At 46.6% G+C, this 27,157-nt stretch overlaps 1 protein-coding gene across 6 annotated transcripts in view; it reads right to left on the bottom strand.

Annotated features, from left to right (window-relative positions):
• The window catches only part of MYO18A (myosin XVIIIA), a 278,083-nt gene that overhangs the window by 113,861 nt on the left and 137,065 nt on the right, over positions 1–27,157 (bottom strand). For 4 of the 6 annotated variants that reach the window (XM_030185913.1, XM_030185915.1, XM_030185909.1 and 1 more), the window contains 8 exons: positions 21,491–21,606; positions 15,240–15,416; positions 14,507–14,717; positions 13,575–13,717; positions 12,452–12,552; positions 8,857–8,920; positions 8,564–8,708; positions 1,319–1,330 (listed from right to left, as the gene is read on the bottom strand). In XM_030185913.1, the coding sequence (XP_030041773.1) occupies positions 1,319–1,330; positions 8,564–8,708; positions 8,857–8,920; positions 12,452–12,552; positions 13,575–13,717; positions 14,507–14,717; positions 15,240–15,416; positions 21,491–21,606 (969 nt within the window). The remainder of the gene's footprint in view (positions 1–1,318; positions 1,331–8,563; positions 8,709–8,856; positions 8,921–12,451; positions 12,553–13,574; positions 13,718–14,506; positions 14,718–15,239; positions 15,417–21,490; positions 21,607–27,157) is intronic. The other 2 variants (XM_030185910.1, XM_030185911.1) reach the window with 2 other exon arrangements.

Genomic DNA, 27,157 nt, shown 5'->3' with positions numbered 1-27,157 from the left:
TTAGCTTGAAATAGGAGACTATTGCAGTGTAGAAGAGAATGGAATTTTCTCCATCAGAAACCAGTGCAAAGAGCTAAAGGGATCAGCAGTTCACACACAGGGCAATCAGCCAAAGCATGAAGTCAGCAGCTTAGAGTGGGGCAGTCTCTGTCATTAATGCCTCAAATGCCAGGTCATACACAAAAGCAATCATCCTGAAGGGCGGAGCAGTCTTGCCAATAATGTCCCAGGCCCTGGCTGTGACTAATGCTTCATGCCTGTTCCAGGTACCACATTATAAAATTATTTTCATACAAGGTTTTGAGGGACTCACCATCACCTCCTTGAAAAAGTAATCTTGGGGAATGGTGGTGGGGGGGGGGGGGGGGGTGAGTTATATAAGAGATATAGTTTTACTAGTACAAGAACAGTGGCTGATGGGTGCCTAGTTTAATATAGCTCATTACTGCTTGGAACAGAAAGGCAAACCTAGAAGCACCATTAAGAGGCAGCTGAAAGAACTATGTTCTCATCAAGACCAGGCCAGGCATAACTCAGGTGTTATGTATGAAATACTGAGGCAGCTGGTGCCAACAGGAAATGGCATCCATGAACTTGCACCTGCAACAATCATTTCAACCTCAGCATAAGTACCAATGCCACATTTCACTTAAGCTGTGCCACAGTCTTGCAGCTCAGAAATCCATGGATTTGAATTGAGTTACTCACCTTTCCAAATCTGAGCATAAGTTACAAATTCAACTACAGTTGATAAGTCTTTGCTCCAGTAAGCTTAAAATCTAAGGGGTCAATATTCAGCATGGTTTAAGGAATTTGGCTCCTGCCCACTTAAACCATGCTTAGCTGACCAGTCGCGGTCTTATCTATGTCGAATTAAGTATGTGGGCACTGGCACCCACATAACTTCTGAGTTCATCAAAGACCCAGATATTCAATGCTGGTACCTAGACAAGGCCCAGAATTGAATATCTGGGTCTAATTTATCCATAAATATATGTTCAAGACAATGGAGGGTGAATTGACTTGCCCAAGGTCACAAGAAGCATGAGCAGAAACAGCAGGATTTGAACCTCGCTTCCCTGGTTTTCAGCCCACTGTTTTACCCATTAGGCTATTCCATGGAAGGAACTAGGCTAAAACTGCAGCACAAGGATAACAGAAATCTAGCCCAGAGCCACCAGGATGGTATCAGACTAATACCAAGTCTAAATCTGAGCAGAAAAATAAGCAAGCAGCATGGAAGAGAAAGCCTCCTGTGCTCTCTCCCCCCACACATGAACAAATGCTTATTGTATGACTAACAATAAACTAATTTTACCTTCATCAGCTTCTGCATTGCAATGGAGCAGCATGCAACATGCAAAGAAAAAGAACACGTTAGACAATAAAACAGGTTATCGGGTCACAGACGAGCATGTGCACGGAAAACCAGTCAAGAGGTCGAAGCTGTGTGAATTTAGATATCAGACACAAGAACAGAAAGAAATGGGGGACAGGGCATGCTATGCAACAAGACAGACACAATGATAAGATTCACTACACAGAGATTTGGGGATAGGGCATATCACATAGACACACATTTGAGACAGGGTACACCATGCAAAGAGCTACTGGGTCAGGGTGTGGCCCATGAAGATGGACAGACATACACAGAAAGCGAATGCTACATACCTGTAGAAGGTATTCTCCGAGGACAGCAGGCTGATTGTTCTCACTGATGGGTGACGTCCACGGCAGCCCCTCCAATCCGAAACTTCACTAGCAAAGGCCTTTGCTAGTCCTCGCGCGCCCATGCGCATGCGCGGCCATCTTCCCGCCCGAACCGGCTCGTGTTCGTCAGTCCCATATGTAGCAAGACAAAGACAAGGGAAGACACAACTCCAAAGGGGAGGCGGGCGGGTTTGTGAGAACAATCAGCCTGCTGTCCTCGGAGAATACCTTCTACAGGTATGTAGCATTCGCTTTCTCCGAGGACAAGCAGGCTGCTTGTTCTCACTGATGGGGTATCCCTAGCCCCCAGGCTCACTCAAAACAACAAACATGGTCAATTGGGCCTCGCAACGGCGAGGACATAACTGAGATTGACCTAACAATTTTTCCAACTAACTGAGAGTGTAGCCTGGAACAGAATAAACATGGGCCTAGGGGGGTGGAGTTGGATTCTAAACCCCGAACAGATTCTGAAGCACTGACTGCCCGAACCGACTGTCGCGTCGGGTATCCTGCTGCAGGCAGTAATGAGATGTGAATGTGTGGACAGATGACCACGTCGCAGCTTTGCAAATCTCTTCAATAGTGGCTGACTTCAAGTGGGCCACCGACGCTACCATGGCTCTAACATTATGAGCTGTGACATGACCCTCAAGAGCCAGCCCAGCCTGGGCGTAAGTGAAGGAAATGCAATCTGCTAGCCAATTGGATATGGTGCGTTTCCCCACAGCCACTCCCCTCCTGTTGGGATCAAAAGAAACAAACATTTGGGCGGACTGTCTGTTGGGCTGTGTCCGCTCCAGATAGAAGGCCAACGCTCTTTTGCAGTCCAATGTGTGCAGTTGACGTTCAGCAGGGCAGGAATGAGGATGGGGAAAGAATGTTGGCAAGACAATTGACTGGTTCAGATGGAACTCCGACACAACCTTTGGCAAGAACTTAGGGTGAGTGCGGAGCACTACTCTGTTGTGATGAAATTTAGTATACGGAGCATGAGCTACCAGGGCTTGAAGCTCACTGACCCTACGAGCTGAAGTAACTGCCACCAAGAAAATGACCTTCCAGGTCAAGTACTTCAGATGGCATGAATTCAGTGGCTCAAAAGGAGGTTTCATCAGCTGGGTGAGGACGACGTTGAGATCCCATGACACTGCAGGAGGCTTGACAGGGGGCTTTGACAAAAGCAAGCCTCTCATGAATCGAACGACTAAAGGCTCTCCAGAGATGGCATTACCCTCTACACGCAGATGGTAAGCACTAATCGCACTAAGGTGATTCCTTACTGAGTTGGTCTTGAGGCCAGACTCTGATAAGTGCAGAAGGTATTCAAGCAGGTTCTGTGCAGGGCAAGAACGAGGTTCTAGGGCCTTGCTCTCACACCAAACGACAAACCTCCTCCACTTGAAAAAGTAACTCTTTTTAGTGGAATCCTTCCTAGAGGCAAGCAAGACACGGGAGACACCCTCAGACAGACCAATGAAGCGAAGTCTACGCCCTCAACATCCAGGCCGTGAGAGCCAGAGACTGAAGGTTGGGGTGCAGAAGTGCTCCGTCGTTCTGCGAAATGAGAGTCGGAAAACACTCCAATCTCCACGGTTCTTCGAAGGACAACTCCAGAAGAAGAGGGAACCAGATCTGATGGGGCCAAAAAGGCGCTATCAGAATCATGGTGCCGTGGTCTTGCTTGAGCTTCAGTAAGGTCTTCCCCACCAAAGGTATGGGAGGATAAGCATACAGGAGGCCGGTTCCCCAATGGAGGAGAAAGGCATCCGACGCTAGTCTGCCGTGCGCCTGTAGTCTGGAACAGAACATAGGCAGCTTGTGCTTGGTCTGAGAGGCGAAAAGGTCCACCGAGGGGGTGCCCCACTCTAGGAAGATCTTGCGTACCACTCTGGAATGGAGCGACCACTCGTGCGGTTGCATGACTCTGCTCAGTCTGTCGGCCAGACTGTTGTTTACACCTGCCAGGTATGTGGCTTGGAGAAGCATGCCGAACTGGCAGGCCCAACGCCACATCCCGACGGCTTCCTGACACAGGGGGCAAGATCCGGTGCCCCCCTGCTTGTTGATGTAATACATTGCAACCTGATTGTCTGTCCGAATTTGGATAATTTGACAGGAGAGCCGATCTCTGAAAGCCTTCAGTGCATTCCAGACCGCTCGGAGCTCCAGGAGGTTGATCTGAAGATCTTTCTCCTGGAGGGACCACAGTCCCTGGGTGTGAAGCCCATCGACATGAGCTCCCCACCCCAGGCGAGATGCATCCGTCGTCAGCACTTTTGTGGGCTGTGGAATTTGGAATGGGCGTCCCAGGGTCAAATTGGTCCGAATGGTCCACCAGTGCAGCGAAGTGCGGCAACTGATGGAGAGGCGGATGACATCTTCTAGATTCCCGGTGGCCTGGCACCACTGGGAAGCTAGGGTCCATTGAGCAGATCTCATGTGAAGACGAGCCATGGGAGTCACATGAACTGTGGAGGCCATATGACCTAGGAGTCTCAACATCTGCCGAGCTGTGACCTGCTGAGACGCTCTGGTCTGGGAAGCGAGGGACAGGAGGTTGTGGGCCCTCGCTTCGGGGAGAAAGGCCTGAGCTGTCTGAGAATTCAGCAGAGCTCCTATGAATTCCAGAGATTGGACTGGCTGGAGATGGGACTTTGGGTAATTTATCACAAACCCCAGCAGCTCCAGGAGGTGAATAGTGCACTGCATGGACCGGAGAGCTCCTGCCTCCGAGGTGTTCTTGACCAGCCAATCGTCGAGATATGGGAACACGTGCACTCCCAGCTTGCGTAGATACGCCGCGACCACCACGAGGCACTTCGTGAACACCCGTGGGGCCGAGGCGAGCCCAAAGGGCAGCACACAATACTGAAAGTGCCGTGTGCCCAGGCAGAATCTGAGATACTGTCTGTGAGCTGGCAGTATCGGGATGTGAGTGTATGCGTCCTTTAAATCCAGGGAAGATAGCCAATCGTTTTTCTGAATCATTGGCAGAAGGGTGCCCAAGGAAAGCATCCTGAACTTCTCTTTGATTAGGAATTTGTTCAGGCCTCTCAGGTCTAGGATGGGACGCATCCCCCCTGTTTTCTTTTCCACAAGGAAGTACCTGGAATAGAATCCCTGCCCTTCCTGCCCGGGTGGCACGGGCTCGACCGCATTGGCGCTGAGAAGGGCGGAGAGTTCCTCTACAAGTACCTGCTTGTGCTGGGAGCTGAAGGATTGAGCTCCCGGAGGACAATTTGGTGGAGGGGAGGCCAAATTCAGGGCGTATCCGCACCGCACTATTTGGAGAACCCACTGGTCAGAGGTTATCAGAGGCCACCTTTGGTGAAAAAGTTTTAACCTCCCTCCGACTGGCAGATCGTCCGGCACGGACACTTTGATGGCGGCTATGTTCCCATGGATCCAGTCAAAAACCCGTCCCCGGTTTTTGCTGTGGAGGCGCCGGGGGCTGCTTAGGCGCATGCTGTTGAGGGGAACGAGCGTGCTGGGACTGTCCCTGAGCCTGAGGAGGCCCGCTGTCGGGAAAGGCGAGGGGGCCGGTAGAGGTGTCGGTGCCGGAAGCTGTTCGGGTCCAGGAGACGGCACCGAAGTGCTGGCACCCTGACGTGACGATACCTCTACTACAGAGGGGGACCGCTCCTCTCGGCGCTGCCGCTTCCTGGGTGTGGAATTGTCCCTGGAGCCCGGAGCCATATGCGCTGTGGGCAACCGATGACGGTGCTTCTTTGCCTTTTTCCGGTGCCCGTCATCGGCGGTGCTCGGCGGTAGTGAAGAGGAGGAGGTGGATCCCCCGAGGGCCCTGGGTAGAGGGAGTGACCGGGGCCAATTGCCCACGCGGCTGCTCACCCCTGCCGTCTCCGGAAGACTGGCGGGCTGACGGGACCTGTGCTCCTGGGGTCGGTGCCGATTTCGTGGACATCGGTACCGGTACCGAAGATCCGGCCGTCGATACCGACGTCGAGGGGCCGGCGCAAGTTCCAAAAAGACGGTCCCGTAGAACTTGCCTCGCCACCTGTGTCCGTTTCCGTAAACCGAGACACAAGGTGCACGTCTTGGTATCGTGCTCCAGCCTGAGGCACTGGAAGCACCAAGCGTGAGTGTCGGTCTGCGAGATATGCCGGCCGCACCGACCACACTTTTTAAATCCACTCGGGACCTTCGAGGACATCGACGGAAAAATTGCGTCGGCGATGTCAAAGTCGTCAATGGTGGCAGTAAAATTCACACCTTGAAAATAAATCGACCGCGCGGCCACAAGGCCGCAACGAGACGCCCCCGCTAAAAAGACGAGGGAAAAACAAAGTTCTGCGTTTTGTTTTGTTTTTTACAAAATAAAACAGAAAAACGGAGGACACAACGAAGGAGAAAAAACTCGCGGCGAAAGCGCGATCCTGTTTCCGGGGCTGACAGAGAGAGAGACGAACGCGGCTCTCTCCAGCGCGGAAAAGAAAAGACTGAGCGGGAACGGTCACGCACGGGCGGGAAGACGGCCGCGCATGCGCGGTGGGCGTGCCCTGCGTGCGGGACCGCCCGCAAAGTTTTGTTCCGGTTGGTGGGGGCTGCCGTGGACGTCAACCCAGTCGTGAGAACAAGCAGCCTGCTTGTCCTCGGAGAAAACAAGTTATACGATATACTCAGATGCAGGAACAGGGTACATCATGGGAGACATAAGGGACAGGACACACCATAGGAAGAGATACAGGAGGCAGAGCACACCATCCAGTGATGTGAGAACATGGCATACTTCATAATGGGACACAGTGAACATACAAATGGGTGAATACATGTCAGGAGGAAAAAAGAGGGGAATATTTTCTTGTGCTGTACTTTGCTCTAGTACTCTGAAAGATGAGTCTTCAAAAGGCATTGGAAAAAATATGATCTGCACGCTCTTGCCTCCAGGGCTGGTGCCATACTGCCACCTTCTGCTAATACCTAAACAATGAGCTTCTAACCCAAGTACAGATAAATATCACCCTCTGATCAATCAACACACACAAGCACAAACATACACAAACAAAAACATTCAGACACACTACTGCTGACGCTGCACAGGGCAGAGTTTGTGGTCAATGAAGGGAGCTACAGACATGCATGCTGACATGAGCACAGCATGAAGGGTGGCAAGGAGACTGCAGTGCACAGGATGTCTTAGCTCTGACCATGCCCTCTATACTAGGCTTGTCTCCCAGTAAGAAAGCAGCTGATAGCATGAAAAGTTACTGTCTGGTAGGATGAGCTGAAGGAAAGAGAAACTTCTAACCTGAAGATGTGCAGAGAAAGAGAAGAGCCATGCAGCACAGAGAGATGCAGCAAGATCAACATAGTTAGAGAAAGCAACTTAAATTACTTCACCAAGGTGAAGCATAGAACACGGGGCACACAGCAGTATGAAAAATAATATAACATTCAGCTGGATCTAGCTGACACATTTTAATGCAGTCGAAGAGTTACACTAAGGTACAGTAAGCATTTCTCTGTCCCCAGATGGCTTACAAGCTAAGTTAGTGCCAGTACATAATAATTAGGAATAATCAAACCAGAAAGGAATAAAATTGAAACACTGCAAACTTTTGGATGCAAAAAACCTCATCAGAAAATCAATGAGTTAGAATAAACTAGTTTGCCCAATGTGGCAGCAGCACTGGGATATGGACAAGAAGAAGAAAGATATAGGAAAACAAGCCTGACATGCAGCCAGGAATCATCTCCAGCAGAAATCTGAGACATAGCCGGCATTAAGACCCAACAGCAGATGGGCGAGATATAGCTAGCAATACAATACAACTGAAGTGTGAGATATAACCAGTTATACACAATGACTGAGGTGATATTTCATTTGTAAGAATATCCTTGGGAAAAGCATCCTTTAGACTAAACTATTATTGTGACAAAGTCCAATTCAGCAGATGCTGGTCCCTGTCCGATGAAGGGAACTCGTCCTCTAAAGCTTATGCTGCAAAAAATCTGTCAGCCAGCCAGATGCCACCACTTTTTGTGCTACTACAGACCAGTGGCGTAGGAAGGGGGGGGGCGGTCCGCCCCAGGTGCACGCGCTGGGGGGGGGGGTGTCGGCTCGCTGGTTCCTTGCTCTTTCTGCCCCGTAACAGGCTTCCGGGGCAGAAAAAGCAGGGAAGCAGCAGAGCCGACACAGCTCCCAGTGATGTGCACTGGGGGCAGATCGGCCCTCCCGCTTGCCCCCCGCTGAAAGGTAGGGTGCGTTTCAGGGGGGGGGGTGCGCCGTGCCCTGCACCCGGGGGGGGGGGGGGGTGCGCAGCGGCGACCCGCCCTGGGTGTCAGGTACCCTCGCTACGGCACTGCTACAGACTAATCGGGCTGGACTCTCTAGAATGTTATCTTTGGCATAGATTTGGTGTCTCACAGATATCGGTACAGCCTTATGGGTTATTATGCCACCAGAATATCTGGTGCCCAGAGTTTCCCAATGCCTTCTACAGTGAATCTACAGAATTTCTAAACCACCTCCCCAGCAAATGTGGTCCAAAGAGGAATTCCAACATTTAGAAAAACAACAAGCAATCACACAATCCCATCTCTCACATTCACACTACCATCTCTAGTAACACCAGAATACAAACCGACTTGGAGGAATGTCTGCCAAACTGCACAGCAGAAGACTATCAGACAATCAATTTATAAGTTACACACACCATTTCTATTCCTATCATTATTATTATTCTAACACCAAGACAAAGCCCACCATACCAACTCCACTCAGGTCCAACATAAGCACTATTCACCCCCAACCCCAACACATATGAAATTGCATTGCCCAAACAAATTATCATTAGGGTTTTTCCAATTATCAAGGAATATAATGTGTTACCTTTGGTTGCTCCTGCAGCACCAAGATGGTAGATGGCACCCAGTATAAGCCAAAACACCTTCTGTTCATCCAGGGAAATGCCCATCACTTTCAGGGCAGCCTGTAGCCTGCCAAACTGCTGGGCAGCTCTTTGCTTCTCCTCAGCCTGCAGCCACAGAAATGTAAACATTTCATTCAGAACTGCCACTATAGGCAAGCAGAGTGGCCTCTATTCCTCACTACTCTGACACCGCAGAATCAGAGGTACACACAAGGTCAAAAGCACTGGCCCTCGTGCTTTCAGTACTGCTCACCTTGTGTAGCGGAGTGATCCCAAACACGTTATTTTCTGCAAAGTGGTTGAAGTGGAGCTCGGTCCTATAAAAAAATAAAAGAATATGTTGGGTCACATTATTGTATTTTTATCAGGGTACAGGAAATATTACAGCAGCAAGGTAGACATCAAAATCAGGAGACCCAGCCCATGGCTTATGCCACAGCTCTATATTGAAGAGGAAAAGAAAGGGACATAGATTTGATATACCGCCTTTCTGTGGGTACAACCAAAGCAGTTTACATATACCTGGGGCAATGGAGGGTTAGGTGACTTGCCCAGAGTCACAAGGAGCTGCAGTGGGAATTGAACCCAGTTCCTCGGGTTCTCAGCCCACTGCACTAACCAACGCTTAACCTGCTATCTGCCAACATTCAGCGGGGGATAACCGGCTACACTCCACCAAATAACTGTGGTTAGCGGCTGGCGGATTATTATTATGTATTATTTATTGCATTTGTATCCCACCTTATCCCACCTATTTGCAGGCTCAAAGTGGCTTATATAGTATTATTAACATGGTTTTTCCAGTGTATCAAGTATTGTTAGTATTGTGTAGAGATTAATTAAGGGAAGAAAGAGAAGGAAGGGATTTATTAGGGTATTTATAGAAGGTGGGCTTTCATAATTGAATGGGTTGGTGAAGTGAATTAGTGGGGCTGTAGGTTCTCATTGTAGGCTTTTGTTGAAGAAATATGTCTTCAGAGATTTGCGAAAGGTAGTTGTTTCGTCGATAACTGGTTTCACGAGATATAACCAGCTATCCATCGATTTTTAAATCAGGTTTGGTGGTCATATTATCGTCAAACTTGCCGAACCCCCACCCCACCCCCAGATATTCAATGCCAGTCACCGGGAAACGGTCTTTGCTGAATATCTGGGTTCAACACAGACTGCGGGAGACAGCCTGGCTCCCATGGTCTAAATATCAGAGCCATACTGAATATTTTTAATTAGCCCAATATTTTCTGTATTGTGTTGTTCAATATTTTTTATCTGAAATGTTTCGTCTCCTTAATCTAGTTATTTTATTCAAATCTACTGTTTAAATATCTCATGCTGTTTTGGCGTGAAACTTATGATTCAAAGTGCATGCACGCACTTGTAACAGTGTTTGTGAGTACACAGACAGAAGTGGATGCTGAATGTTGCACGGTGAGTTATGTTTTTAATTTGATTGTAAGTAGGCAAATAATGTTTCTTGGTATCTGAAGTTTTGGAGTTTTAAAATACATGTTGCACTAATTGATTCTTTTATTTGTGGGGTAGATTATATGTGTGTTTTACAAGCACACAGCATGGATTGCACGATGGATAGTACAGGTTCCGTTATTTATCTCTTTGTTTGAAAAAATATATATAAATAAATTTTTTTCATTTATGTACACTTTTTGACAAACTCTTTATGCTTTGCTGTACAGGGTAAATTTGTGTTCTATTTTATTTTTGGCACAGATTGTGCGATCAAAGAGAGTTTACGTTTTTTGGATTCTATCTTCCTACACCAAGTCAGCTATATTATACAATTTTCTCCTTTGTTTCTATCTTGTTTGTTAATATGTTTCCCCCTTTTTTAAACTGTTATTCAATTAACATTTTTTCTTTTTAAATTGGTGTTAATATGTATTCCAGTTTTTTTAGTATGCCATCAGCAATGAATTAGGATTGTGTTCGCAGAGGTCTTCTGGAGTACTGTGGCATTATGTGTGGTATATTGTTTTGAGCAATTTTTTAAGGGTCAGGTGTTAGATAATCATATATGAGTACAAGTGGTTAGGCGTTCTTTGATACAATGACATGTAGAGACTATGTTATTTTGTAATATTTTGATATGTAAATTGTTTTATGTTTGCAGTATAACTTCTTTGGGGATATTGTTGGATGTTTTACAGTGTTGAGCAGATTTAAGGAAGCCCACAAGGATACGGTATCTCTATTTATATGTTCAATTCTGAAGACTGTTTTATATTTTGAATTTTATACTGTTATAAGCATTATTGTATATTAAGAACTGTATTTATTATTGATTTTATGTAGACCCCCTGATGCAGGCATCCAGCCGAAACACAGGCCATGTCAGGTCCTACCAATAAATTTTTGCTTCCTCCAATCCAAGGCTCTGTCTCTTTGTTCTCATCTGGGCTCACTTCACTGCATTTTTGCTGCTACATCTATATAACTGAGAGGGGTTGGCTGGGCCAAAACCAGGCAAACATACTACTACTACTATAAATCACTTCTATAGCGCTACCAGTCATACGCAGCGCTTTACAATTGACCATGAAGAAGAAAGACAGTCCCTGCTCAAAAGAGCTTACAATCTAAATCAGGACAAAGACAGAATCAAAAGGATAAGGGAAGGACAGACAGAAGGACACATAAGGATAAGATAAAAGTTACAAGTCAGGAGTCGAAAGCAGCATCAAACAGGTAGGCCTTTAGCCCGGATTTGAAGGCAGCCAGGGATGGAGCTAGACGTAATGGCTCAGGAAGCCTATTCCAGGCATAAGGTGCGGCGAGATAGAAGGAGCGGTGTCTGGAGTTAGCGATGGAGGAGAAGGGCGCAACTAGGAGAGATTTGCCTAGCGAACAGAGTTCTAGGGAAGGAGTGTAGGGAGAGATGAGGGTGGAGAGGTAGTGAGGGGCTGCACAGTGAATGCACTTATAGGTCAATAAGAGGAGCTTGAATTGTATATGGAAACGGATAGGGAGCCAGTGAAGTGATTTCAGGAGAAGGCTGATATGGGCATAACGACTTTGGCGAAATATTAGTCGTGCGGCAGAGTTTTGAACAGATTGAAGAGGAGAGAGATGGCTGAGTGGAAGACCTGAGAGAAGCAAGTTGCAGTAGTCTAAACGAGAGGTGACGAGAGTGTGGATGAGGGTTTTGATAGCGTGTTCAGAAAGGAAAGAGCGAATTCTGGCGATGTTATAAAGGAAGAAACGACAGGTTTTAGCAATCTGTTGAAATATGAGGACACATCACTATGCTGGAGCTACCTCTTCATGAAAAACATTCAAAACACTCAGTGAATAAAATGTAATGAAACTCACTAGAGTTACCCAAGCGTGTTGCAGACACTGTAGTATCATGCGCTATTTCTATCCCTCCTGAGCATCTCACAATATCTGTGGTGTTACTTGCTATTACTTTCTGTCTCATCTGAGCATGCTGCAGCAGTACACTGTTACTCTCTCTCTTTCTTAGCATGTCACATGCTGCAGTACATGTGGTCTTACTTGCTGTTACTCTCTCTCTTTCCTTGCATGTCACAGTACAAATTGGTCACATGCTATTACTCTCTCTCGCTTACCTAAGCATGCTGCAGTACAAATAGTGTTATTTGTGGTTACCATCTCTCTTACCTAAGCATGTAGCAGTACCAGTGGTATGTCTCGCTGTTACGCTTTCCCTTACCTAAACATGCTGCAGTTCATGTGGTCTTACTCGCTGTTACCCTCTCTCTTTCTTAGAATGTCACATGCTGCCAAACCTATAATTTCACTCACTGTTACTCTTTTTTTGAGCATTTTACAGTACTTGTTGTGTAACATGCTGTCAAGCTCCATTTTACCTGAGTGTGTTATCTGCACCGGCCAATAAATAATAGAAAACATTGAAAGTGGCTTCCTTCTCAGGACGTTTTGCAACTCTCAGTTTCTCCAAGAGCATGGTCTGTTGAACAAAAGGAAGAGAGGATAAACAGTTACCAGATACAAACTTTCAGGTTTATTATCTATGATTGTATAGTGCTGTGAAGACTATTTGTACCCTGCTCTATCAATCCCTACAAGATTGCCCTAAGCATCTTACAACTTATAAAAAATATATAGCATAAGTAATATCCCGCTGCATTGAGCTGGGCTGAGTGGTCTGGGAGAGATGGTGGGCAGGAGAGCGAAGAAGAACACGGGAAGGGAGGCATATTAGAGAGAGAGAGAGAATGGGCGAAGGCACAGGGGGACTCAAGGAGGGAGAGACAGAATGAGTGAAGGCACGGGGAGCATAGAGAAAGAAGGCACAGGGGGGCCATAAAAAGAGAGAAAGAGAGAAAACGGGTGAAGCCCCCCCTCCACCAAAGTTACAGTACCTGTTCAATGGCTGGTGGGGTAGCTGAAGCCCCGCCAGCTGACAAAATCCACTTCCTGAGTCACCCACTTCCTCCTCGTACTGCATCAGGAGCGAGGAAGTCAGTGGGGTGCCTCCAGCCACTAACGCTTGCACTCCTGAAGCATGCTCAGTTTGTGCATGAACTGAGAATGCTCAGGGAGTGCCGGTATCGGTGGCTGGAGGCACCCTGCTGATTTCCTCACTGCTGAGGCAGCACAAGGAGGAAAGGGGACACTTTGACAGTGGATTTCTTTGACTGGTTTTGGCATCCCCACCAGCAAAGGTAAGCTGTCTAGTGGGGGGGGGGGGGGGGGAGGCGGGGGTGGAGAGGAAATGTGTCCCTTGCTAATCCCTGTGCACCCCCACATGAACAGCCGGTCATGGGCCAACTCCACCGCAAGATTAAAATTTTTCATCGCACAGTCGATCATGATTTACATTTTTAATCGAAACACAGCCCTAGTAATAACTGTTCAGACTCCATAGCGCTTGTGTGGAAGGAAAGCCAGTGACATGACCTACATCCACAAGTCCTCCCCTGTAGGGAAGTGAAGTCAGAAGAGTAATTTACGTCCATTGTCCCTCACCTGGATAGATGCAGATGCCACCTGCCCTGCCTGGTCGAAGTCCAGCGAGATGATCTGAGAGACACGGGAAGCATTGCCATTCAGACCTGTCATGCTGTTTCCGAATGCTTCCAAAATAGTGTACACAGCCTGCCACTTCTCCACTGCAAAGCAATCGAGACCTGTATGAGACTGATCACTGCCTTTGCTTACCGGGTACCCCTAATAGATGCTCAAGCATTTACGCATGTTTTGAAAATACTATGGGGTCAATATTCAAAGCAATTTAACTGGCCAGAAACGGCTCCTAGCTGGTTAAATCACTTGTTCAGGGCTAGCTGATCATTTTCAGTGGCACTTAACTAGTTAGTGCCATTAAAAATATCTAGTTAGAGCCGAACTGAAAACCAGCTATTTTGGGGGTGGAGTCAGCCAGCATAAAGTCAGTTTTATCTTTGTGCTGTGCCCCATAGCCCGTTAACTGCTGAATATCGCTCCACAAACCTAGAATTTCAATGCCGAAGCCCAGACATGGCCCAGCACTGAATTTCCAGGCATAACGCCGGTGGCGGTCAGCAAAACGCTGAGCACAGCTGGCTGAGTATCAACTCCTTTGTATCCTATGCACCATAACTACATACATTTTTCCAAAATGTATTGCTATTAAATGCCTTTTAAACTGTTGTAAGCTACTTAGGGCCATCATTATGTATTATTTATGTATCAATGTATCAAAACATAGGAGTGTACCTGACTAATTAGACCCGATACACCGCTACATGTAACATGTGATAGACACAGGTCAGCACACAGAAGGGATGAAAGAACTATTCTTCTAGGCAGACTGGAAATCCCATATCTGGCCTTCCAAACATTAACAGATTTCAACCATGCTGCAGAAGAGAGCGCTGGAATAAAGGAGTGAGAGAGAGCACAAGCTGAGACCGGCTTACCAGAGAAGATTTTGCCTGTGCTTCCAGCAATAGTGGCCAGATACTGGATCAGGTGCTGACTGCTGGTGGTTTTCCCACTGCCGCTGTTACCCAGAAGTACGATGGACTGGTCTTGCCGTGTCATCAGCATTGTTCGGTAAGCAGCTTGTGCCACAGCATATATGTGCGGAGACGTATCCTCTCTGCGGCAACCTTTAAACATATGCATCACCTGCACAAGAGAAACAGTGATCCCAAAGAGGGCAGAAGTCTTGAGAATACTACAGAAGTAAAGGAGGAGATGGCTTCTAGTGTGCATTAAATCACAGATATACTGAAAACAGCAAGATGAAAGTCCGTGACCTGGGACAGGAGTAACAGCAGATACGGCAGCATTCAATGTTACATCATGACACCCGAAAGAAAAGTAACATCAGCAAAGCCACTATTAAGTCCCTTATCACCACCCCCACTACGTATTTCCTTTATGACTATATAACACATCACTATGGTAAGAGAGACACTGTCATGCAAAAAAGTTATCCAATGTTTGAATTACAGAGAGATAGACAGAAAGATTAGAGACAGATGAACAGACAAGGTATCAAATACAACAGTGATACATCCAAAGACCGAATCAACAGACATTCTCTGTTTCTTCCTCCAAGTTCACATCCACAGGTGCAGTGTGCCCCATAATGTTGGTACTGAGCCCTCTACATCTGTCCCCCAGCCCTGTCTTCCAAGCACCCACCTTCTCAGAGTACATAGAGGGAGAGCTGAGTGGGTTCAGGATGACCATAGAAGGCCCAGCATATGTATGGATCAGGTTACCACCATAGCGTTGCCGGAGGGTGTGAAGAACACTGGATTCATTGAGATAGACAAGTGATGTCAGGTCTTCCACTCGGTCACTGGATACAGGATTCGCCTGTGAGAGAAGCAGAAAGCTGAGGAAGCTGGTTCCTCTCAGAGATCTCACCTCTGAGTGCCCTCCATTGCCCCTGGTACAAAATAAGTACCTGAATATATGTAAACCGCTTTGAATGTAATTGCAAAAACCTCAGAAAGGCGGTATATCAAGTCCCATTTCCCTTTCCCTACCAGAGACAGCATTTTGCAGTCTAATGTGACAGCCTTCCCAGGGACAAAACATTCACTTCCCTTCTCAAACTGCAGTCAGATGAGATGAAGAGTTCCATGTATCAAGTAACAAACATTCTTCAAAAGCCCCTACAAACATATCTTAAGAGACACAGGGCAGTTAACACTTACCAAACCTTTATCTGACATACAAAAAGTTTGGCAAGAAGTGTACTCCTTTATATTCCCACCACATATGAAAGAACGTGCAATTAAACTCTGGAATTCGTTGCCAGAGAATGTGGTAAAGGCGGTTAGCTTAGCAGAGTTTAAAAAAAGGTTTGGGCGGCTTCCTAAAGGAAAAGTCCATAGACCGTTATTAAATGGACTTGGGGAAAATCCACTATTTCTGGGATAAGCAGTATAAAATGTTTTGTACATTTTTGGGATCTTGCCGGGTATCTGTGACCTGGATTGGCCACTGTTGGAAACAGGATGCTGGGCTCGATGGACCTTTGGCCTTTCCCAGTATGGCAATACTTATGTACTTAGTCTGCTATTGAGATAGACATGGGGAAGCCACTGCTTGCCCTGGGATTAGCAGCACGGAATCTTGCTACTATTTAGGTATTTGCCAGGTACTTATGACCTGGATTGATCACTGTTGGAAACAGAATACTAGGCTAGACAGACCATTGGTCTGACCCAGTATGGCTATTCTTATGTTCTTAATGTGCCCTCCCCCCGCAGCCCCTTCAGTACACAGCCAATCTCCCCCTCCACTTTTCCCTTTTACAAGGAAGGCTAGAATCAAATTCCTAAGTTTATAATGGGTTTGCCTACATGCCATGGAAGCTTAACATCTGTGCCCAAATCTGTAAGATAGTTTTCACTCCTCTTCCTCCAATGGACTTAGTAGCTAGGAGATCCAGTCCTCTTCATGTGGGGGTACCTTCTTCCTCCCTAACCTTGCGAATGCCTGATATATCCTAGATAGCAACATCTTAAACTTTCTTTCCATACAGATACTTCCCTCCAACTCATGTATACCCCTGTAATTCCTTTCCAATTTTCCATACTTATTACAAATATCTCAGTTGGAAACACTGAAAGAAGGAAACCCAACTATCACCCTCTCCTCTAATTGCTGCAAGGACATAACCTCCCTAGGTGAAGTCCACAAATTGCTCTATCCCCCTTCTCACCACCCTTCTTGTAGTTTCTTAAAGATTTTTAATGCAGCAGGCATAAAATCTGCAATCCTTGCAAGTGGTGACCCTTGCTCCTCAATTACCTCTTTTCTCCAAATCCCTCTCCATAATTTTATAAGGGGCTGCAGCACAACATGCTTCCTATTCTGTTTCCATCCCCTCCCCCCACCTCAAAAACTAATTTTGGCAGCAAACACCACCCCTCTACTTCCACCCAAGGCCTTCTCTCCAGTCTCACAAAGTGGTACTTAATTGCTTTTGATGCCGTAGCTTTATAATAAAGGGCCAGCTTCAGACACCCCAATCCACCCTCCTCGCGGAGTGATCTATTCAGTTCCAACTAATTCTAGCCTTTCTTCCTGAAAGAGGGAACGGAGGTCAGGGAAGCAGAGTGGTTGATAAAGGTAGATGAGATGATGTGCTTCGATAAACTGACTTGTATGCCCAAAGGGGAAAGACTGAACTATTTTTAAAAATGTGGGCCCTTTTAACCACTACAGAAGTTCCAAATAAACTGAAAAAATAGTATGGGAATAATCATATAATATCTGAACCTGCCCAGATTGCAACACCAGGTTCCACGCATGCATCCTTGTTGCTGATGTTGCCAAATTATTTACAACTCACACATTACTGTCTTTGGGCTCAGTGTCCTGTGGGGGTTCATGATACACAGTTGCTAGTTTATGGTAGAAAGGTTATGGGGTATTCTTATATAATTATGTGGAAATTGGGCACATTGAAGAATCTCCCATGTAAATGGATAAATAATAAAGATTTTTTTTTTTTTTAAAGAGCCACTACTGTATGTGTGAGAAGTTTTGGGAAACACGCCAACAAGAGCTTGGAAAGAGATCTTCAGTTAACCAGATCTCCCTCTCCCTCTCCCCAGTGCCGAAGTGAATAACTCATGGACCTGACAGTGAAAATTCAGCAAGAAGTTTGACTTGTTTTTATAATCCAACTTTATTTTTAGATTTCATGCTTTTGTGCTCTCTGTAGTTCTAGATTAGCTGTGTAAATATTTTCTGTGTAAACTGTGTTTAGTATCTGTGTAAACTTATGCTGTTAAGCTTTATTAAGCAATATATAATTAATCAGCTTGGTCTCTATTTATATAATATAAGGACTTAGTCTTTCTGAATGTGAACAGTGATTAGCTGTATCCAAGCTGTACTACCTCTAAATGATAGATGTTGAACCCTACTAGAAAAGCTGACATACTGTATTTGGGATTGTTTTCATTCTGACTGGCCTAAAGGGAGTCACTCAAGTAGGAACATTAGCTGGATGGAAGTAAAGAGCTGAATATTTACTGCTGTCTGGGACACAGACTGGCTGGGAGCTCTCTCTGGGAGGACTGGAAAAAGGGGGAAGTTAATAACATGCAGTTTCTGCTTTCTGGGTGGGGCAGGGCCAGATCTTGTTTAGAGAAGTGTATGTCCCTTCTTCTGGATAGTATATCATAAGCTGGTGATGGTCTGTGTGGGATTCCTGATCCAGGGAGACAATATACACAGAACAGGTTCACAGACCCAAAGTCAAATTTTAAAAGTCTGTGTAGCAGAAGTGACAAGGGCAGTGGCGTAGGAAGGGGGGGGGGGGGGGGGCGGGGGGGCGGTCCGCCCCGGGTGCACAGCCACTGGGGGGGGGGGGTGTCGTCTCCATTGGTTCCTTGCTCCCTCTGCCCCAGAACAGGTTATTTCCTGTTCCGGGGCAGAGAGAGCAAGGAACCAATGGAGCCAACGCAGCTCCCAGCGACGTGGACTCGGGGGCGGTTCGGCCCTCCCGTCCGCCCCTCGCTTCTAGTAGTAACAATGCGCTCCGGGGGGGTGGTGCTGTGCGGCGCCCGGGGGGTGCGCAGCAGCGACCCGCCCCGGGTGTCAGCCGCCCTCGCTACGGCACTGGACAAGGGGCCATATTTTGGGACTGAACAAAAGTAAAAGCACAACCGCCCAGATCACCTCCTACTGGACAGGTTCAACTTGTATAGTGAGGATCTGATTTCTTGTCAGAAATGCTATGCAACAAGAGATTAGAAATAATCAATCACAGCTTGATAAATGCCTCCACTATTTCATTAATATTGCTCTAAATCTGGGAATCCATTGGCTGTCCCAGACACACACTGCCATTAATACAAGGAATCTAGATTCTGCCACCTATCAATAAATCTAGAGACTCGGGAGTTCTACCATTGAGAGAAAGGAAGGAGAGTGAAGGGGTACTACATGGAGAAAGTGGTGGGACGGGAAGGGAATACTGTACTAGAGAAACAGAGGCCCTGATTATCAAAGGTAAATGCCGGCACTAAAGGCCACCAGTGTACAATGATCAGAGGGGTCTGGCACAGTGAACGACCGTGCCAGGAAATACCGCAGAGCTCATTTAAATGACATTTAAACGAGCTTTATGGTATTCCACCCGTATGATTACAGCACAGCACTCTGATCGTATGGGTGACATACTGCCTTAACCCTATGCCAGCTTGGAGCTGGGATTAAGGCTCCCCTCTTCTTCTTCTTCTTCCTCCTCCTCCTCCCCCCCCTCCCCCGTCCAAACAAGCCAGGCAGCCTGGGCTGCCACTGTCAGTCCTGGAGGTCCAGTGGACTCCCTGGACTGTCCCCGCATGTAAGGGACTCCCTTATATGGTAGGAAAGCTCCACACAGTGCATCCCAGGATGCACTGAGCAGGGAGCCTCCATTTTGAAGGTGGCGCTGGAAGGAGGACAGAGTGCTACTACCTCCTCCCTTCAAAATGTATGGGGGGAGGAGGCACTAGGCCACCAAGGCAGGTGGGGGTGGACCTCCAGCCCCTTGCGTGTGTGTGTGTGGGGGGGAACCTCTCATTTGAAAGGTCTGGGCTTTTTTTTGTCTTTTGAAAGCCCAGACCTGTCAAACAGCTTCTGCGGGAGGATTGCGCCTTGGACACATGCCCAGACAACAATCCTCCTGCAGAGTCTCCCGATGATCAAAACTAATAGCGTGCATAAATCTGCATGTAATTAGTTTTGATCATGAAGGCTTTAATCCCCTGTGCTGTTCCGGCGTTACTTTTCCAGCGTTGTTCAGAACAGCGCAGGGGAGTTGATCATCAGGGCCAGTGAGGCCCTCATGATCAAAGCAAACTCCGAGCTAGAGGCTGTTAACGTCATACTAGCGCCGGAGTTTGCAAACCACCCATGATCAGAGCCCTCGAGCGCCTGCAACAACGCACTCGAGGGCTCTTAGCGCAAGTAGCATGCAAATGCATGCTAAACAGGGCTTCCAGCATTCATCCCCAATGATCAGCAGCCAGCACACCAAAGATTGGGTCGCTGGCCGCGGCAAAATCAACGCCAGCTCTGAGCTGGCGTTAGACTTTGCGGATCATTGGGGAGAAATGGTGAGCCCTGTCCAGCATGCAGTTGCATGCTGGCAGGCCCCCGTTCCCCCCCAAAGCAAACGCAAACAGGGGCCCCCGACGATCCGAGCCCCTCCATGCCCAGGGAGGGCTGGAGATCTGGTGGGTCTCCAGCCCCCCCCCCCGAACCCCCATAACTCGTGGTGGCCGCCTCCGGCCAAACACTATCCCACCCTCCTTCCCACTCAGCGACGGGGGGAGGGGGGGGGCTGGAGGTTCGGTGGGTCTCCAGCCCACCCCTACTCCTCCTCCCCCCCAAGCGTTCTGAATCCATGGTCCCCCCAGCGTTCTGATTCCCTGGTGGTCCGTGGTCACCCACCCTCCCTGCCGGCCCCCCTACCTTTTGTTGGAGGGACGCAGCCTGCCTGCCTCCTCCCTCTTTCTGTCGATGCCGCTGCAAAATGGCGGCGCCCAGCCCTGCCCATTGCATCCTGGGATGCGGTGGGCGGGGCTACAGACCATGTAAGGGAGCGATTTCCCTTACATGGTCTGTAGCCCCGCCCAGCACATCCCAGGATGCAATAGGCGGGGGCTAGGCGCCGCCATTTTGCAGCGGCGTCAACAGAAAGAGAAGGGAGGCAGGCAGGCTGCGTCCCTCCTCCAACAAAAGGTAGGGGGGGGCCAGCTGGAGGGGGCCGGCAGGGAGGATGGGTGACCACGGACCACCAGGGAATCAGAACGCTGGGGGGGGAGGAGTTGAGGTGGGATGGAGACCCACTGAACCTCCAGCCCTCCCCCCCCCCCCGTCGCTGAGTGGGAAGGAGGGTGGGATAGCGTTTGGCCGGAAGCGGCCACCACGAGTTATGGGGGTTCGGCGGGGGGGGGGGGGGGGGTTCGGGTCTCGGCAGGCTGTTTGACAGGTTTGGGCTTTTGACAGCCCAGACCTATTAACAAGTGCGGAAGGATTGTGCTGAGCGCATGTTCGGCACAATTCTCCCGCACTTTAAACATGATGATCAAAGATAATAGCGCTGCTTAAATTTGCATGCATTATCTTTGATCATCGATGCAGAAAAGCCCTGCGCTGTCCCGGTGCTATTTTTAGGGCGCTGTTTGGAACAGCACAGGGCTTTTGATCATCTGGGCCTTAGATTGGGAGCTCTCCAGGGACAGAAAAATACCTACTGTACCTGAATGTATACCACTTCAATAGCTTTATGGCTAGGAGGGTATATAAGAAATTAAATAAAATAGAAAGGCAGATAAGAGAGAAGGAGAGCCCTTGTGCCTCAATTGGCAACAGCTAGAGCCCCCACTAGTCTAAATTTTGAAAAAGAATGTATACGGTCAAGGCAAAGAACATCACACCTTCTCCACATCAAACTCGTCCACATCCAGAACTGTTCTATCATGATCCAGGCGAATCCGTACTTTTCCCTCAGGCAGGCTGCTGCTGCTGCTGCCATCTGCTTTCAGCTGACTCGCTGTGAGAAAGAACAAAAGACATAAAGCTCAGCACCCGAGACTTCAACAGGGGGAGCTAGAGAGGTGAATGGAATAGTGACCAATCAAAATCAGGAGAAGTAGACTCCAGCAAGAAGAGCTAAAAGAGGTGAATGAGAACAATGGTGAATCAAAGATTGAGGGATGGAGCTGAATTTACAATGAGGAACACCTGGCAGCCAGTATCAGCACCAGTATCAGCACCTTTAAGACATGAAATTGTTAAAAACAAATCAACAGGGTCATAGCTTGAAGGCTAGAGAAGCAGGTTTTGATCCAGGGTTCAAAGCCCACTTCTCCCACTGTCACTACATCCTTCATTTCCCCAGGTAAAATTACATTGTAAGCAAACTTGGCAGGAAAATAACCACATATGTTGAGCTCAGATTTGGAAAGGGTAAGTAACAAATGTTAAACCATCCATAGCAATTTCTCAAAGCAAAACAAACAAACTACAAAATTATTTGTAGGGGAGGTGTTAAACTGGGGATAAGATCACTGGAAACATTTCCATTTTTATTCCCATTTATTCACTTCTAACTAGCCTAATGGTTACAGCACCAGTCTGCAACCAAGGAACCAGGATTCAAATCATACAAAAAAAAAGATGAAAAAAATATTTATATGAATTATCATCATCATGAGACCCTTTTGACTAGTATAAGGTTTTTGGTGTTTTTTTTTTAATTTATTGTATGGATGGAGTGTTTCAGAGGTGTTTATGATATTTATGCCTTCACGTCTCTTAGAACGAGCGATATATATTTTGTACTTAAATATATTTTATTAGAAAAACTGACTCAAAATGGAAAGGATACACAATTCAAACCACACAATCGTAAAAACAAAAAAAGGAAACCCACAAAAACAAAGAACTATCAACAAGTGTGATGCAAACATCAGCAGAACAAATACAAATAATAAACTTAACAGTATAAGACCCCCATACGCAGAAAGAGAAGGAGGCTTGGACTCTTATAGCCCCCCCCTCCCACCCCATTCCACATTACCTCTGAGACCCACACCCCTCCCAACCTCCTCCAACCTAACCCTCTCCCCAAAATCTGGGAATACTAGATAACTGTGACCATAGGAGGAATGCTACCTCCATATGAGATTATTATGAAGGAACACAATGTAATTTGTTCAAAACTAGACTCTGAACCCTTGCACCAAGAGACTGGACGTAAGAACCAGATCTCCAAAAAGCATTTAGAGCACTTATAAGTGAGTTGGGCTTCTCTAGCTTCCCAAAGCATAAGGGCATGCAACTGATTTCGCCATTACCAATGAGAGGGAATCTCTGAGGCGACACACTGATGAAGGATACACTTCTTCCCCACCAAAGCCACTTTACGTAGAAAGAATTTATGACCTCAATCCCAAACACCCATATCACCCTCCCAAATCAAAATTGGATCCTGCTTGTGAAGATGATTGCTAACCCTATAATCCATCCACTTGGCCAACAGAAATTCACAAAAGGCCTCATCATGATAGAGTTCAACTGGAAATTTCCACACCCCTCTAGATAACTCAGAATCTGCTATAGAAAGCTTCACCCAGATCACAGCACAGTCGGATACCTCGCATGGACCAATCACTGTTTCTTCCACCTTTCCAAATAAATCCCAAGAAACCAACAGATAGTCTATGCTAGACTGGGAGGAGTGAGTTCTCGAGAGCTGTGTGTTATCCCTATCCAATGTAATATCCGCCACAATCTAAAAGATCTAATAGATTACAAAGCAAAGGGATTTCCTGAGACTGGGAAGTGATATTACTGCCGCCTCCTACAGATTATTCATTGCTGGGTCTGCAACCATATTGAGATCTCCACCCAAATAATGAGTAAGTCATCAAAGCATATTAAGTGAGATATCAATACACGAACGAAGCACTTGTCATAGTTGCTGACAGCATAAACCAGGGCCCGTGCTAGTGTTTTTGGTGCCCCCCTACCCATTCAGCATCTCCTCTCTCTCCTTTCTCTTCCCAAACTCTCCCCTCCCCTTAGTGAGAGCAACACAAACTCCTCCACTACTAGAAACCTGCCCCCAGTGCTTTTTTTGTAGGAAAAAAGTACTGGTACTCATTATGGGTCTCATGATAGCTCCACCCCTACAATAACCACACTCCTTTTACTTGCCATGGCGCATATAAATAGGCATAATTGAAAATATTACACCACTACAGGAGAAGAAAAATAGCTTGTGATTTTTTTTCATTATAAATAATTTCTGTAAGCTGTTATAGCTCCAGTATACCCAAAAATGATACAACCCAGGAATTAGGAGAACAGTCTTGCCAAATCTGAAACACAATATGTTATCAAAATCTCAGAACCTAACAAACAGATCCCTATTCAGACACTTGGCCTTGCAGTCACACATGCAGAACAGAGATAGTCCAAATTCTTCAAAAATTAACCTGAAATCCTAAGAAGCTAGACTCTGCATGTAGCAAAATACCAGAAAAACATATTTCCTCCTATACAGTGCAAAATAAGACAGAAGATGTAACTTCTCACATTGGACATATTCCAAACACAAATGAAAATAAAATGATTTTTTCTACCTTTGTTGTCTGGTGACTCTGTTTTTCTGCTCATATCGGTCCCAGTCTCTGATTCTGCTGCTCTCTCTCTCTGTTCTCTTAACTCCATTTACAGGACTTCCTTTCCATTTATTTCTTTACTTTCCTCCTTTCTTCTTTATTTCTTGCCCTACATCTTTCCCCTTCATCCATGTGCATCTCCTTCCTTCGTCTTCCCTCCCCCTCCATCCATGTCCAGCATTTCTCTTCCCTCCCCTGCCTTCCCTCCATTTGCATCTCCTTCCTCTGTCTTCCTTCTCCTCCATTCATGTCCAGCAATGCTCCTTTATCCCCTGTCCTCCCCTCTGTTCATGTCCAGCGATTCTCCTCTTACCCCTGCCCTCCCCTCCATTCATACTACTACTACTACTTATTCTTATATTCATGTCCAGCAATTCACCTCTCACCCTGCCATCCTCTCCATCCATGTCCAGCAATTCTCCATTCTCCCCTGCTCTCCTCTCCATCATGTCCAGCAATTCTCCTCTCTCCTCTGCTCTCCACCATGTCCAGCAATTCCTCTCTCTCCCCTGCCCTCAAAGCAGCAGCAGACAGTGAAAGAAGCAGGCTTGCCTCTAGCTTTGCCTTTCCTCAGTGTCCCACACTTACGGAAACAGGAAATTACATCAAGGGAAGGCGGGACACAGAGGGAAGGGAAGCCTCAAGGTGAGCCTGCTTCTTTCACTGCTGTCACTTTGACTTTGAGGTAAAAGATTTAAATGTAGGACAGCAGGAACAAAATGGGGACTGTCACGGGAGCCAGGGGTGAGCAGGTGGGGACCGGGGGGGAGGGGCTGCAACTGGAACTGTGAGCCACTAGCAATGGTAAGCATGACATGGCACCCTCCAGAGGTCGGTGCCACCCTGCCATGCTTGCCAGATTGTGCCAGCCCTGGCATAATCATTACAAAGCACTATTTGGCATCTATCCAAAGTGGGCTGAGCTATCACACCATCAGCCTGTGCAAAGTGCAAGAAATCCCCTTGTGAATCAATATAGCTACCCCCACTTTAGCCACAGCAGGGGCCTCATAGTGAGTTCCCACCCATCATCGTTTAAGCTTATGTCCAGATGGTTAAATGAGAAGAAAACCTACATCAGCATGTTTCCTATTCAAAGCTTGCAAAATTTTTGTAAGTTTGATTGAGGAGGATATGCCTCCACATTCCAAGAGAAAATGTTCACCATTCAGATAATTCAAGGGCATTGACAAAACCAAGAAAGAATACATAACAGTTTAGATGAGGAATGTCATCCTAGCAAGCTACCCTCCTCACCCCCAACACCCCTGAGCACACTCAAAGATCCCCAACTTCCCTCTCCTCACAATACACAGTCGCACCCACCAAATTCACTCACTCACATACTCTCTCCCTCCTCATCACACCATTCACCCTGGGTCAGCCGCAAGCCAACACCTACCCCTCTATTCACACAGATCCCCATTTATTCATGGAGAAACTAAAAAAAAAAAGCAAACCAACCAAAAAACAAAAGTTTCCCATGTCTTTCTTACAGGAATAGTCCACAAAAAAACAAAATGAGTCAATTACACATCCTAGGCCACAAATTCCTTGCAATAGCATGTTCAAAAATCAAAAGCATTATACGTCCTGATTGTTACAAGTCTTAAGTAACAGCAAAAAACAAAGTCACATATAGAGCTCCAGGGCCAAAGGTCAACACTTAACATAAAGTCGAACCCTGATCAGTATAAATGTTCAAAGCAGACTCCAATGACCTCATTAAAATTGTCATGGCATGCCATGAGACTGCTATATTTATTATTTTTTAAAAAAAGACAAAACATTATTTCACGGTCCTTTATGCTGCCAACATTTCCAGCAAAGAGAAAAGGCTGGATCCCAGCAAAAAAAAAAAAAAAATCCAATGGCTGAAATGAGGTGTAAAGGAGCTTCAAGCCAATGTGCTGGCAAAGGCCTCCAGTGGCAGAAACCAGGCAATAGCATACGGAGGTAGAAATCAAGCTCATGTTACCCCAAGGAAGATAGTTGAGCATTCCATTAATTTCAGGCCAGGGACACCACCTCCCCCCCCCCCCCCACACAAAAAATAAACGCTAAAGTCTACACAGAACGGTTCTGGTAGGCAGATGAAACAGTCTCCACAGAGGCCACAATGTCTCATACACCATCCTGGGCCACTGATATGTGGCAGAATGACTTAAATAAACAATAGAACGATACCACTGCGTTTGAAACAAATTAAATTTTACCATCCAAAGTGGCTCAATCAATTAACAGTTGCCATTCAACTTTTTTAAATATTTTTAAATATACACCTGTTTTTGAAATATTCAACTTTTTTTAACTTTTTTAAATATATGTAAAAAAGGAGGAAAAAAGCCTCTGTATTCCCGTTTTCAGTACATATTTGTGTCTGTTAACCGGGATGGAATCTTCATAGGCTAAAAAACCTCCTCTTATTTTAATCAACAAAAACACATCATTTTGACGAACACTTATCTTTTAGTGCCGTCCTTGCCGTTGCAATTTGGCTTCACTCTAATATGAAAACGGGAATACAGAGGCTTTTTTCCTCCTTTTTTACATATATTTAAAAAAGTTTAAAAAAAGTTGAATATTTCAAAAACAGGTGTATATTTAAAAATATTTTAAAAAGTTGAATGGCAACTGTTAATTGATTGAGCCACTTTGGATGGTAAAATTACACTGATATGTGGGACAAACGTTCCCTCATCGCATTGCCACCGTTGACACAACCTCCAAAAAGTGCGAGGAGCCCTCATGCTCAACTTGCAACCTTGCAGGATACAGCAATGCAAAGCTGATTTTCTTCTCAACAAGAAGCTTACACACTGGGCTAAAATACTTCCTCTGTGCTGTCACCTTAGCGGAGTAGTCTTGAAAGCAGAGTATGCAGTGTCCCTCATAGTTAAGAGGTTTTCCTGACCT

Source organism: Microcaecilia unicolor, chromosome 13, assembly GCF_901765095.1.
Source record: "Microcaecilia unicolor chromosome 13, aMicUni1.1, whole genome shotgun sequence".
Lineage (NCBI taxonomy): Eukaryota > Metazoa > Chordata > Amphibia > Gymnophiona > Siphonopidae > Microcaecilia > Microcaecilia unicolor.
This window is presented reverse-complemented; position numbering and strand designations above follow the sequence as displayed.